At 37.8% G+C, this 15753-nt stretch overlaps 1 protein-coding gene across 1 annotated transcript in view; it reads left to right on the forward strand.

Annotated features, from left to right (window-relative positions):
- Positions 1-15753, forward strand: part of LOC109931903 (integrin alpha-9-like) — a 153395-nt gene that overhangs the window by 59773 nt on the left and 77869 nt on the right. The window contains exons 8-9 of the mRNA XM_048595627.1: positions 11999-12128; positions 13258-13343. Coding sequence (XP_048451584.1) covers positions 11999-12128; positions 13258-13343 — 216 coding nt within the window. The remainder of the gene's footprint in view (positions 1-11998; positions 12129-13257; positions 13344-15753) is intronic.

Raw genomic sequence — 15753 nt, forward strand, 5'->3', positions numbered from 1 at the left:
GTGTTCATCCAGCTCTACACCTTGTTATCTAAGATCTGTACAAGACCTGGGTTTAGAGGGAGTCCACTGGCAATGTCTTTTACTAAGAAACTTACTTAAACCTTGCACTAAATCACCTAACCATCTAGCCAATCCCTGCTGTGCAGAACAGGTCATAGATAAGAAAAATGTTTAAAGTGATATCACTTATTAGGCATCTCATACATTAGTGAATGCTGTGAACTGTGAGGATGAACCCTGTTGTTTATATCACCGAACAGTTTGTTGCTCTTACAGAGATCTACTAAGCATTTTCTTATCTTCCTTTCAAGCAAATCTATCCATTCATGCTATGCAGCTGATCTGATAATATTATGTTGCTATGGTAACGTTGCTATGGTATGATTATTCCAAGTCAGAATCCACTTGCCAACCACCTCACATGCTTTGCTCTAACAGTGTAAATATGTTGTTTCCCTTTACATTGATGTTTGTGTGAACTGTCCTGATGTGTGCAAGATGAAAAATTAAAACAAAATTGTCTTTTTTCAATAATACTCATTCTCTGTATATTTGCACATAATAATCTGGTTCTTACACTTTTACATTATTTGTAAAGATTAACAAGCCTCTCAAAAATGTCATGCCTCTACATATCAATATAACTGTTCAAATCATTGCACAAAATATGAAGAAAATGAAAGATTATTAATTGACTTTTATAACTAAGCTTAAACACTTTGAGTGCTTTATAACTTGTTTTCTTTTCCCAAAAATATTTACAGTAGTGCTGAATTGACAGGATGTGTCTCCATTTCATTATTCTCAGTGATAACTTGGCATAATGTCCTCGTGATGTTGTGCCTGATAATCTAAGGGTTATGCATGAGTTTGTTGATGATGTTGGTTATATTCTCTGGCTTCTTAGCGGTGTTCCTTATGTTGATGACCTTTTCTGCTTTTCCAGTTCAGGTATAGGTAGAATATGGACTCTATTCCTCCTCATATATTACCAGTCTCAGTCTTTAGTGATGAAGTCTGAGCTTCATCATTAACTTTGGTGGGGTCCAGGTTTTGAATGATTGAACGGATTGAATGATTTGAATGATTGGATCCTGTACACATAACATTTGTTTTTGGCATGCCTGTTAAAGTACCGATTTTCTGCTGCCTGTGCATCAGTGTATTAATGATTTGTTGCATTACATCCTCTAAGTGATCGGGAGCAAGTATCTAGCTTGGCAAAGTTGTCTAGTACTTTTTGCCATTGAGTGTCTCTGCAGGCAATTTCGTGTAAGCCTCAAGAGGTATGGTTCAAAGTGATAATAAGGCAAGGTTTTGTACTTCCTTCATGGTCAACATTTCATGAACATCATCTTGACCCTCTAACATGTATTTCTATAAAACCATGTTCCTAGGGTAATGTGGTGCTGATGTAATGATGTTGAACCCACACTGTTCAACAATTTTCTTGAATTCTGTTGAGGCGAACTGTGTTCCAATGTCAAACATTACTCTTTCAGAAATCCCTTGTTCAGCAAACAGCTATGTACAGCTGACGTAAATGTTGTAGCTCCCAAACCTTTCACCTTTCTGGTAACAGAGAATTTTGACTAATAGTCTGCTACCGTGAGCTTTTTATCATGTACTCATCAGAAATAGGACACGAGATAGACTTGAACAAAGGGATATCATTTTATACAGTATGTGAAGATGGTGCTGATTAACTGGTCCATCGTTACCATGAAGATGTAGTAAGAACACTTAACGGTCAATCTTGATTCTCAAACCAGGCAGGTTAATTCTGATTGTCCAGGCTGTTTCCGTGCAGATGCACCATAGATTGGCTTTTTCCATGACCTTTTTTTTTTGTAAAAATGCTGTTGTAGCAACTGTTTTGTATTTATACATAATTCACTGAGATTTTTTTCCTCGCTGTGCCATTAATCTTGATTATTTTTGCTCAGTTTAATTCAGCATATAATCCATGTTGATTTTAATTTCAGACGGTGATGGTCACCATGTTATATCTTAAAATTCTCAGAAGTTTGAAATAATCGTATTTTAGACACAATTCTGCAGTGTAAATGAATATAATTTCACAGATCTCACTGTGTGCTGTGAACTGATGCATTGTTGCTTGACACTCGATTGCTGAGTGATGTAGCATTCTGGATATTCCTGTGCACAACAATATAACTACTATCTCTTAACAAAGAATAATATACCATAAAGATGTCAATTACTTGGAAAAGTTGCTGTGGAGTGTCAAGGGACTCGCAAGAACATTTTTCTCACACAATTACCTTGTGGATTTTAATTATGAAAGTGAAGTATTTAGCTGAAAAAAATAATTTTGGCTGCAAATGCTCCTGACTCCAAATGCAGAGCTATCTAAAGCATCAGCTAAGCAATGGTCTTTAAAATAATCGCAGCTGTTATAGGAACAAAAGAGTGCTGAGTGAGTTTATTAATTCTCTTGAGCTATCCTGGAGTTTCCAGAAATTAAAATACTAATCTTGCAGGCAATGCTGTTAGCAATTTGGCAGCAATATCATTTGAAAATGAAATGGGTGTTGAAAACTGTGTTTTGGATAACTTAAAAAAATGAAAGATAACCAATTCAGTGGAGGTCAAAAGAAGACTAACTGAGAGTTGAGAAACTAGTCGTTGAAACATATAAGATTCTCTGAGAACCTGATAGGATGTGTGCTGAGAGGTTATTTCTCCTTGTGGGAGGGCATAATCTCAGAATAATGGGTCGCTCATTTAAGACAGAGGTGAGGAGGAATTTTGTTCTCTGATGGTAGTGAATCTGTGGATATCGTTACCGTAGAGGCCCATAGAGGCTGGATCATTAATTATATTCAAGGCTGACATACACTGTTTTTAATCAATAAAGGAGTCAAGGATTTTGGGGAAAATACAAAAAAATGGAATTGAAAATTACTACATCAGCCGTGATCTCATTAAATGGCAGAGCAGACTCGATCGCTGAATGGCTTACTCCTGCTCCTTCATCTTATGGGGTCATGAATGATTATATTGGTTGGAAAGAGTGTGTTTGCTTTCTGGCAGCATTAGTAGGACTGTGAGACTGTGAGGGTTTTTTGATTGGAGGCACAATGTGATGGGGTGAAACCTCTCACAACAAATGAGAGAGAAACCCAACTGGCTAATGACTCTGGTAGGCTTGTGTAGATGAGGATGTTTGTTAGAGGTAAAGCATGGCTACTACTTAATGACTGAAAAAAATCACAGAGCTAAAACAAATAAACATCATGAATTCAAAGCTGGTTTAGCAGTGATCTCTGCCTGCAGCTCCTGTAATAGACCCATGGGAAGCAGATCTTTTATTTAGATTGCACAAGTTTCACAAGAGAAACAGCTGGGAGGAAACAGGTTTGTTACCACTGTTATAGGTGTTAATGAATATCCACAAAACAGATGCACAATGTTACTTTGTACTAAAAGCATAAAAACTTAGTTTACTGAAGAATGCACATGAAGCCTTTTAAGAGTTTTAAAAATGTGACTAACTCAGTAGTTCCATTGAAGGAAAAAGCCTCCCATGCTTCCTTGATCTGATTGATTTGCGTCTCCAGTAAGAGAGTCATAGATTCATACAGCATGGAAACAGACCTTTCAGTCCAACTCGTCCATGTTAACCAAGTTTCCCAAACTAAACTAGTCCCATTTGCCTACGTTTGGGTCATGTTGCTCTAAACCTTTCCGATTCATGTACTTGTCCAAATGTTTTTTGAACATTGTAACTGCACCTACATCTACCACTTCCTCTGGCAGTTCATCATGGTTGAATCTTATTCCCAGTTGATTTGCCAACATCTCAGTTGTAAACTATCAGTGAAGAAGCTGAATGAAAAAAAGATGAATGAGAAACCAGATGCATAGTGACAAAAAAAAAATCCAAAAGCTCCTTGTACTAGTATTTGCAGATGGAAATATGGGGGAAGGGGTTAAGAGGTTCTCGGGAAGGGTTTGTAATGGAAACAAGAAGCAGGTGGTTATCTTTGCATTCTGGAATAGTAAATAGTTTGGCAGTGGAGATCATAATCATCATCCTGCCAAACCTGGTGATAAATAACGTAACCAGTTGTGCACCGTGAGTGGAGGTGAGGACTTTACCAGAGAAATAACCAGCATGAGAGAGTGATAGTTTCATTAGAAATAAGTATAAGAGAATCAAAGGTGATGTTGTTGTTGGGATTCCAAAGGTCGATAGTTGCAGAAATGTCAGGGTGACTGGTGGATGAAAATTGGGAATTCCAGACACTTATCTAAGTGACTAGATAAGTTGTAGGAGTAGGCAAATAGGTGGCAGGTGACTTTCAATGCAGAGAAGTGCAAGCTGATGTAGTTTGATAGGAAGAACTTTGAAAGACAGTATAAGTACAATTATGAAGGGGGTGCAGGAACAGAAGGACTTGGGTGTATATGTGCGCTGATCATTGAAGGTGGCAGGACAGGAACTGAGAGCAGTAAATAAAGCACACAGTGTTCTCAGTTTTATGAATAGTGGCGGAATCAGTTAGCTTAGTTGGCTGGATAGCTGGCTTGAGATGCAGAATGACATCAATGGCACAGATTCGATTTCCACAGTAACTGAAGTCACCAGGAAGTCCTGTCTTCTCAACCTCTCCTGTCACCTGCGGTGTGGTGACCCTCAGGGAAAACTCACCACCAGCAGTCTCTCACTAATGGGAAAACAGCCCTATAGCTCTCTGGGACAATGGCGACTACTATTAATAGGGGTACAGAGCACAACAGCAAGGAAGTGATGTTGTTGAACTTGTATAAGACACTTAATAAAAATCAAAAGAACTGCGGATGCTGTAAATCAGGAACAAAAACAAAGTTGCTGGAAAAGCTCAGCAGGTCTGGCAGCATCTGTGAAGGAGAAAACAGAGTTTAACGTTTCGGGTCCGGTGACCCTTCCTCAGAACTGAGGAGGTGTCGTATAAGACACTTGTTAGATCTTTGCTGGAATACTGTCTACAGTTCTGGGCTTCATTATTTAGGAAGGATGTGAAATCATTGGAGACAATGCAGAGGCGATTTCCAAGAATGGTTCCGGGGGGTTATATGGATAGATTGAAGATGAAGGGACTGCTTTCCTTGAAAAGTGAAAAGCTAAGAGACGATCTGATAGCAGTTTACAAAATCACAAGCAAGCTGCCCAGAGTGGAGAGGGCAAACTGTTTCCACTCGTAAAAGGAACAAGAACAAGAGAGCATTGATTAAAAATGATGTGCAAAAGGAGCAATTATGATGAGATTCTTCTTCACTCATTGAGTACTTAATGTATGGGATGACTGCCTGAAAGTGTGATAGAGACAGGTTAAATTGAGAAATTCAAGAGTTGCTGTGGAGACAAAATCCTGTCTTCATGCTAAGCCTACCATTCATTGTGCTGTGTAACACTCATCCATGTAGTAAATAGGATGGATTGAGAACAGCTACAGCGGCTCAAAACTGGGTATCCATGAGATGCCATGAGCAATAGCAGAATTGTATCCAACCGCAGTCTCTAATCCCATGTCCCTACATATCCCTCACTCGACCATTATGATCAAAAAATAATGTCAACCCTACTTCAATGAAGATGGCAGGAAAGAATGACAGAGCTAAAAATCAGATGCCAACAGAGTGAACAGGATTGGGTGCATAGTAAATGGTGGAGGCAGCATAAACTAGACAGAGCAAAGTCACCACACAAACATTAGATCAGATCAAAGCTCTGTCGTCCTGTTACATCTAGTTTGTGAATGACATTGTTCAATGAAACAACTAACTGGAACGCAAACCTTCATAAATATTGCCATACTCAGTGATGGGGAACCTGAGCGCGAGAGTGTAAAGAACAAGTTTGAGTGATTTGTGACGACCTTCAGCTGGACGTGCTGAGTGCATGATCCTTCTCAGCCTTCTCCTGCTCTCCCCAGAATTGCAGTTGCTCGGCTTTAGCCAATTTGATTCATATCACATGTTATTAAGTACTAGGTGAGGCACCAGATACAGCAAAAGCTCCAAAGGACAACATTCCAGCAGCAATGTTGAAGCGTCATTGTTCAGAGCTGGTTGCCAAGTTGTTCTAATGCAGCTACAATACTGGCATCTACCAATCAATGTGGAATATTTTTCACATCTACTCAAAAGCAGGACACATGACCTAAATCTCGGGACATATCTGTTGGAACTCCTCGGGGTAATGTTTTGGCCAAACCATCTTCAATTGCTTCAACAATGGCTTGGATTGATAAGTGGCAATTAATATGTGCGCCGGACAATGACCGTTTCCAACAAGAGAGAATTTAATTAGCTTGCTGTGAATTCAAAGGCTTTGCCATTGCTAAATCCTCTTCTATCAATATCTTCACCATGGACCAGAAACTGAACTGGCCATTTCAATACTTTGATTACTGAGGTGTTGTTAGTGAAAGATGAAATCATTGAAGTAGTAAGAAAGGATATGGGTGCAGGAAATCTAGATATGGAATCTGTCAGAGCGGAGCTAATAAGCAAGGAGGAGTGGAAAACATTAGTGGGATTTATCTCCCCAGGCTTCCAAATAATAGTGGTAAGTTTAGTGATGGCATTTTACAGCAAATTAGAGATGAATGCAACACAATGCTACAGAAATCTGCATGTAGACTGCACAAACCACATTAGCAATAATACTATCATCAAGTATGCACAGAATACTTTTTTAGACAAATGTGTTGAGGAACTAACTCGGGAAAAGGCTATCCTATATTTTGTGCAACTAGAAGATTAAATAATAATACTGTTGTGAGATGTCCATTATGAAAAAGTGACCGTGACATGATAGAATTCTTAATTGGGATAGGAAGTGAAGTGTTTCAATTCAAAAGGAGGGTTTGAAATCTAATCAAAGGATACCCTGTGGGAATGAGGGTGAGTTGGTTGCGTTGGACTGGTTAACTTCATTTAAGAAGCATAGCAGTTGATTGGCAATTACTAATATTCAAGGAATGATTACATGCAATGCAGCAATTATACATTATGTTTGGGTAAAAGAAAATAACAAGAAAAATGGTCTAACCATGGCTTGCAAAAGAAATTAAGGATAATATTAGATCCAAAGATGAGTCGTATGAAGTTGCTACAAAAGGTAGCATTGCCTAAGGATTGGGAACAGTTTAGAATTCAGAATAGGAAGACCAAGGGGCTCATTAAGGGAGGAAAAAGTAGTGAGTAAATTTTCAAGGAATATAAAAGTAGACTGTAACAGTCTCTATAATATGTAAAAAGCCAAAGGTTAGTACACTGAAATGCAGGAACCTTACAGTCTGAAATGGAAGAATTGATTACGGAGAACAGGGAAATGTCACAGCAATTCAGCAATTCCATTACTTCTGTTTTCACAGAAATAATGTCCTAGAAATATGTGGGAAACAAGCATCTATTAGGAAGGACAAATTGAAAGAAATTAGCATTAGTGGGAGAAAAAAATTGCTGGAGAAGTTATGCCAAGACAAGAGATTATAGTCTCAGTATATATGGTAGGCCATTTTGGACTGAGATGAAGAGAAATTTCTTTACTTCAAGGGGCAATAGACCTGTGGAATTCTCTACCACAGAAGGCTGTGAAGGTCAAGTCACTGAATATGTTTTTCGGAATAAATAAATTTCTGGAGGCTGAAGGTGTCACTGGTGCATGGAAAGAGAAATGGGAGTGTGGCATTGAGATAACTAATCAGGTATTATATTGGGTGTTGGAATGGACTCACTGGGTTGAATGGCCTTCTCCTGCTTCTGTTGACTCTGTTTCTATGATTACAAGTGCAGGTCAGAGGTTAGGAATTCTACAGTGACTAACTCATCTCCTATCTCCACAAAGTCTACAAGGCATATGTTGAGCTTGAAGTGAAATATTCTCCACTTTCCTGGACTTGCCTATTCAAGACCAAGCAGCCCACTTGATTGGTACCATATCCCAATACTTTCCACATTCATTCCCTCCACTGCCAGTGGCAGTGTAACAATGTGTATCAACTTAAATAATGTACTGCAGCAACTTGCTAAGGCTGTTTCAATACTGCATTCCAAGCCTGAGATCCCGAAGCCAGAAACCATTTTGACTTGCCATTATATTGCTGAAGGAACTTCACTGTGTTACATCAATGTGTCAGAACTCTGATATATTTTTGAGTGCTTTTAGGCCTTAATTCCAAAACGTGTTTTTTTTTAAGCTAAGAGGACTGCTACAGAGATAAGATAACTGCAGCTATAAATTCAGGGGCTGGTTGGTAAAACATCTAAGCAGTATTAATGGGATGTAATAGCTGAAGGTGTCTAAGAAACTGCAAACAGACTGGACTGTGATTCCTTCTGACTACAAAGGTAACAAGGAACTGACGATCCACTGCTAAACAACAAGCCACCCATGGTGGATTATGTCCTAAACTGTTGACACAGTTTGTGTTTTTGTCTTTGAAGAATACTCAAGAACCTGGGTTAAAAAGTTGGTTTTGACTCTCCCGAAGTGTGTCTGTGGGCCTGAATGTTCTTACGGCTGCGAACCTGGTTTTGAATGTTAATGTGCTGTGAAGGTCACTATCGAAGGACTGTGGAACTCCCGTTTTGACATGATTTTGGGTAATACCCACACCAGATGGTACTGAAATCATGTAAGAAAGCAGCTCACCACCGCAAACCTAAGGGCAATTAAGAATGAGTGACAAACAGTGGCATGCAATGGACACCAGCATCCCATGAAGAGATTTTAAAAAACGACATCAAGAAGATACCATTAGCAGCTCAGTATCTTGAAATTTCCTATCTCTGATATCATAGTGAGAGTGTCATCACTACAAAGCTACGGGGAGTTCCAGGAAGAAGCTCATCACCACCTTGTGATTGTGATCTTTGGCAGCAACAGTGATATTGTGTGAATGAATTTTTAAATATCTTTTGCTTTTATCTAATGGTGCTTGCTAATAAAGTGTCAACATAAAGGTTCCTTCTTCACCTCAGAAGTGGAGATTGCACTGACAGCCACTGCTTTGGGAAGAGTCACTCTGAAAGCTGGCATTTAGGTTTGCAATTTGGTCCGTAATTGTTAATGTTATTGAGTTATAAAAACTGCATGTAGAGTAATTTTTTATAGATGTCAAACTTCCTTTGGGGGTTGGTTAGCTAAATTGGCTGGATGGTTAGAATGTGGATGGGAATTACACTAATGGTGTGAGTTCAGAACTCTAGAGAAGAGTAAGAACTGTTCATATATTCTGAAGAAAGGTCCAGACCCGAAACGTCAGCCTTCCTGCTCCTCTGATGCTGCTTGGCCTGCTGTGTTCATCCAGCTTTACACCTTGTTAGCTCATATATTGTTTGTTTGTTTTAGGAGAAAGGACAGTCACCAGTTTTTGAATAATTTATTTGAGCAACTCTCATTACCAGGCAAAGAAACAAAGAGTTTGCATTGACACAAGAATTTTTGGATCCCAAAAACACATGAATAAGCATTTAATTACTTTTTAAAAATTTTGTGATGTAAGGTGTGTGATTCATGTACGTTGGTGTAATTTATATTAGACTTTAGCTTTTGGACTTGGTCTGCATGTATGAGGCAGTTTAATAACTTTCCCTTTCTGAAGCTGTACTTTTAAACTAGTATATTTCAGAGAACAGGTGACTGTGGGTTTCCTTGTGTCTTTTTTACCTTGTGAGAACTTTTTTTTTTAATCAGAGTGAGCAAATGTTGAATCGTATTAACTTGCTTTTGGTTCAGAAATGAACAAGAATTGATTTTGTTTTCCTTAAGAAAAATCCATAGATTGGAAAGTGCAGTTCACAGATGACCTTGTTGTGGTCAGATATAAGGATAGTTTCTTCTCCATTACAAGGTTTGTTCAGAACAGTTAGGAAATAGGTTTCCTCAGTGTAAGCATTTTGTTTGAAAATTTTATAGTAGAAGTGGTTATAATAGAAGTAATAACCTTTAACAGGCTATTTGAAGCTAAGAATGTTTAAGCTCAGTTGACTGAGTAACCGAGGAAGAGACTGTCAACTTCTCAAGACTAGGAATTAAAAGAACTCTTTAGTTAAACCTGTAGATGTATTAGAGAAGGGAACTCTCTCTGATATTTGGGTAAAGTGGCTGGAAGGTGGTGATATTGGGACAGATGGGATTTTATTTAGCCATCTCTTTCAAAAGTGTTCAAATTGTGTTATATGTAAACAACTTGGTTTGTTCTACTTCACCTTCATTTCTTTTGCACAATAAACATCTTTTTATTGTTAAAACCAAATCTGCACTATTGCATGCTTGTGTTTTGGTGAAAGACCGTCATGTTAAACAAAAAGATCCCATACAGCCAGATTTCAGTCTGGGATCTGACTTGTTAAGTTGTAGCATTAGTTGGGATCATAACAATTTGTGATTACTTTGGTTTTCTGTGCCAGTGTTCGCAGAGCAGGATCCCACCAGCAGCACTGAGATAAATGACAAGTTTTTTTTTATCTCCAGTAACTGTTCTCCAGTAACTCTGTAGTACCTTTTAGTATCAGCTTAGATCATCTGGTCAAGACCTAGAATGGGCCTTGACTCAGTCTTTTGACTTTGAGATTGCTACCAGTAGTCTAGGTTGATATATATGACTGGCTATTGTACAATGATGTCCATGGGTTGTGTATTTTTGAATGTAAAATTTTGAGACATTAAAATTGAGACAGATAGTCAGGAATTTAGCAACATAAGATTGAGGACTAGGTGGACATTTTGCAGAATTTTTCATCAGGAGACTGCATAGTTGGAGTTGAGTTTTTGACAAGGTTTGTGAAATGTGGTCTGTGGAAGGAATGTGTTTGATTGGTGAAATAGTCTGCATTAAGTGTGCCACAATTTTTTACACTCTTTAGGGAGAAGAATGAAAAGTAGGAGCTCAGTGGGAGCACGAAGGGAGTAAATATAACACTTGTGCTCAAAGGTCATGTTGTTTTATATACTTCACAGATTCTTGTCTTTGGCTAATATTTTAAGCTTGAAGGAACAGGAGAAAAGAAAATAGCAAGAAAAATTGAATTGTGAAAGCAAAACTCTAATTACACCTCGGTTTACAACTTGGGTATTTTGGTCAGACCAAGCAGCTCTCAAGCCAGTAAGTTGAGGTATTTAAACAGCTATTCAACTAATTCCAGGCTGCTGAAAGGCTTACTGGAGATTCAGGAAAAACATCTGAATTTCAAAGAATTGGAAACTTGGGGCATATTATTTCCATATAGAATGCTATCAGGAAATTGGACACAAATTGCACTAGAAATGGTATTTTCTTTCCAAATGAGGTTATACTTTGGTTGTCAGTTATAATTCATGTACACATTCAGGGACATACCCTTTTGGTCAGCATAATAAAACGTAATTCTTCCATCATTTAATCCAAATGTTAAAAAAGTTGAAAATTTGAAGACGCTCACTGAATGAAAGAAATTGATGAAATCATGATATCATTGTTTTCATCCAAGTTGGTCTTGTTTTGTGTGTAGAGCTGCTTCAGATGACTTTTATTTTGAAACTTGCATTAATTATTATAACTTGATTAATGACTGATGAAACTTGAGTTAAAATTACACAACCTTTAACACTGGTTTGGACAATTTTAGCTGAATTGTGGAATCTCTAGGCAACAGACATTAACAATATCAGGAACAGCATAAATGCTGTCCTCTCCACATTTCACTTCACTTCAGCTCTGATGAAGAGTCATCTAGACTCAACGTTAGCTTGTTCTCTCTCCAAGGATGCTGTCTGACCCGCTGTGATCTCCAGCATTTGTTATTTACAGCACAGATTCCAGCATCCGCTGTAATTTGTTCCTAGATATCACGAACTGCTAGTTTACCAAAGATCCCATGCTGCCAATACTTTAATATGTTCAATTTCTGTGTAATGATGCTGTTTCTATGATTAGTGACCATCAGGTCCATGCAATATTATCGTTACTTTAGTGGCCTTAACAAATGCTTTATGTTGTAGGACCTTGTTGTAATGGGGGCGCCTGGCTCATACTATTGGACTGGCACTGTCAAAGTTTATAATCTGAAAGATGGAAAGTATTATCACTTTGAGGATTCAATCATTGGACCCAGCCATTACCGTTACCTTGGTAAGTATTTGCAACATAATAGTAGGGTTACAGCAAAACTTTTTTTGGTTTTTGAACATTTTAAGTCCGTGAAGTGAAAATCAGGCCAAATTGAATTCAAAATGAAGCGAGTTGAGGGGAGTCTCAGTGCAGTTTGTTCTGGTGTCACTGGAGTAGATTTTCAACTTTCCCATCTGGGGATTAAATGCAATAAACATAGTCTGGGACTTTATCACCTATGTTTGTTCTTCTGCTAAATCCTCAAAGCTTCAGTGATATCTTTGACAAAAAAAAATCACAGTATACATTTTGGAGAAAGACATGCACAACACATCATATTTTTCTCAAATTAAGGGATGGACCATTGAGTTTTATGAGATTGTTGTATATTGGTATTTAAAAATACCAAACATGTCCTTCTAGAATCATACAGCTTGGTATTATTGTAAGATGTACGGAAATATACAAGATGATCTACTACATCAGACGATGTAATGCCTGAGATTTGCTTCGTGGCCAATACATTGGATGCTGATTCCCTTTCAGGCAATAATGTCCACCCCTTTTTGCAGGAATCAGAAACATCATGTGTTTATAAAAATTCTTTAGTTTATTCAGGGATCAGGGGTTGGTTAATTTATTCTTGTGCAGCCAATTATAACCTTCAAATTATTTTTAAAGTGAATGAAGATCCACTTGGCATACATTAATTGACATTGGGGAGATGCATTTGTCCAATGGCTCAATTTGTGCACTCATCATTTGACACATTTTACGTTTGCACTGCATTTCAGTTATAAATAAAATATAAATATCAGTATTAGCCTCACAATATCACATAAGACATTAATTTTTCTGGAACACTTTTTTGATTAAAGCACCAAAATGTTGTAGCTTTTTTTAAACATTAGGAGAGGACAACGAAAATAAGATCAGAGACTGCTTTCATATAGTTTTGTTTTTGCAGGAAGTATTTGTATTCGATTTCCTGAGCATTGCTGTATGCATTGACAAATATTGTTGTGAAGTTGCTGAATCTATTTGTTTACGTTGAATTAGAGGGAATGAATGGAGCTTACTGAAACAGGTCTTGCTGTTAATTTGAACCAGCTGGACTATATGTTTATTATTCTGTTCTTTTCCCATATAGGATATGCCGTGGCTACTGGCCATTTTACACAACCTAGTTCTTTGGAGATTGTCGGCGGAGCCCCACAGGATGAAGGCATTGGAAAGGTATAGGTTTAGAAGTATAATCAGTTCAGTCATCCACTTTTATCACAAATGGCCACTGAGGCCCTCATGCATGTCCTATGGAGCTGCATTTCCAGAAACATACTAATTTTCCAAGTGCAGCTGTGTCATAAAGGAAAATTTTATCATTATTTATTTATTTAATTAATTCAGTTTGTGGTATTGCGAATTTTACTTTGTACAAGTAAGTTCAGAACATCTGGATCCAATCATTGACAAGCAGCCACAATTGTAAATGTTTCTAGTTGTGTTCAGTCAGTGTATATCATTAGCAGTGGATGGTGTGGGACAATGGAGACTTTTAATTGTACAAAGATTTTGTTTCCAGCCCAGCCCTATTTCCCCTAGCCATTGTCCAAAACTGGAAATGAGCTGGAACCTCCTCCCCTTCAAGAGATTGATCACAATGTATTGTCAGTAGATTCCTCCAATCTTGATTTATGAGATTGCTTTCATTCTGCTGCTGCTTTTGCTGAGATATCTCACAATTATCTCGCAATCTCCAGTGAGCCCAATTGTATAAAACGCACCCCAGCTGCATGAAAGATGTATGAATTAGGTCAATGTTTAAAGGTGAATGTTGGAAAACGTTTGCCTAATGCTAACTTTTGCCCACCAGTTATGTTAGAAAAAAATGCAGGGTTGTTACTCATGATTTTCCATCTATTGCAATTAATAGACAGAATATAAGGATAGTTTGCAGTTTCTTGATTTCCTCAAATATATTAATAATGACTTTCCTTGTCAGATTGTGTATTTTTGAACCTCACTATTTAGTCTCAATATCATCTCACTGCATTAGTTACTATTCTTTTGAAGGTACAGAACATAAAGGAAATTTTCATTTTACTTCCTATCATGACATTGAGGCTCAAATTCAAGGGCTAGTTCTGGGTCATGCAGCAAATTAACATGCTGTGAAGAAATGTAGGCAGACTTCACTGCTGCTGATCATGTACCCAATTTTATTTTATTGCATTGGCCAAAAACCTCACAGACCATGAAAGTTTTATTCATTGGAAGTTTTAAGAATCGCTAAACTTGCAAGAGCTTGTGAAAGGCCTGTATGTGTGGCACATTCCAAATTTCAGTGTAGCCAAGTACATGCATCTTAGAGGAAACATTTGCTGTTCTCCTACTCATCTCATTCTGTCCTTTGGTGTGTCCTGTTCTCATTCTCACATGTCCATTTCAGGACTGTGAGCACCCTTTTCCTGTCATGAGCTAACACATGAGAGTGTGCAGTAAACATTTATCGTATTTATCATGTAGAAGTTGAATTTTTTAAACTACTTTTTAAGGTGAAATTTATGGGGTTGACTATTACATGGATACTATGTGTGAGCAGCTGAAATACATGCTACAGTCCAAAATACTGTATCATTAGCAGAAGCCAAATTCATCTCTAAATGAATAAAGAAGAAAAACACAACAAATTATGGTACCAGTAATTACTGGATAAAGACAGAAGCAAAAATGAATTACTGGTAATAAGTTTTTATTTAAACGTACAAAAATTAAACATGTCAAAATACAAAACTTCTTTAAAATCCTGCAAAATCACACTGTTCAACATCTTCAGGACTGAATAAAGCTTCATAATTATCAAGAAGAATAATATCATCGTATGGATCGTTTTCATCTTTGTTGTCCGTAGTTAGAGGTCGCACATCATCCGCTTCTTCATCTTCATGTATGTCATCCCATAGATAATTGTCCTCTGTACCGTCCAATGTATACAAAATTTCACATTTCTTGAATGATTTGAAAATAATGTCAGCTTTTATTTGCTTCCGTGAATCAACGATCCATTCACAGATCAGTGACAGTGATGGAGCCCACGTACTGCCTCCTTTTGTGTATGTTTTTTTTCTTCATCATGCATCCAGTTATTCCACTTCAATCTTATCGTGCCCTTAATTGGCTTATTGATACTAACATCCATTGGTTACAAAACACTTGTAAGTCTACCAGAAATTATAGCTACGTCGGTGTTATGTGATCAGATGTTATCAACAACGTTCTTCACCACATGTGATCTCAACTGGTCCCAGATGAGCAGACTTTTTTCCTTGCGTAGTCCACCAGGTCATAAATTCCAAACTTCCTCTATCCATTTTCTACATCCATCTTCATTCATCCAGCCTTGTAGATGCACATGGATGACGATTCCTTTTGGAAACTTCTCCTTTGGCAAAGTATTTCTCTTAAAAACAGCCATCAGTTTTAACTTAGCGCCATCAGCCATACAAGAAAGAACTAAAGTAAACCTATTTTTTTCTCATGGCCAAGACAACAAGGTGCAGGGCTGGATGAACACAGCAGGCCAAGCAGCATCCTAGGAGCAGAGAGGCTGACGTTTCGGGCCTAGACCCTTCATCAGAAAAGGGTT

The sequence above is a fragment of the Rhincodon typus genome, chromosome 4, assembly GCF_021869965.1.
Source record: "Rhincodon typus isolate 14 chromosome 4, sRhiTyp1.1, whole genome shotgun sequence".
Lineage (NCBI taxonomy): Eukaryota > Metazoa > Chordata > Chondrichthyes > Orectolobiformes > Rhincodontidae > Rhincodon > Rhincodon typus.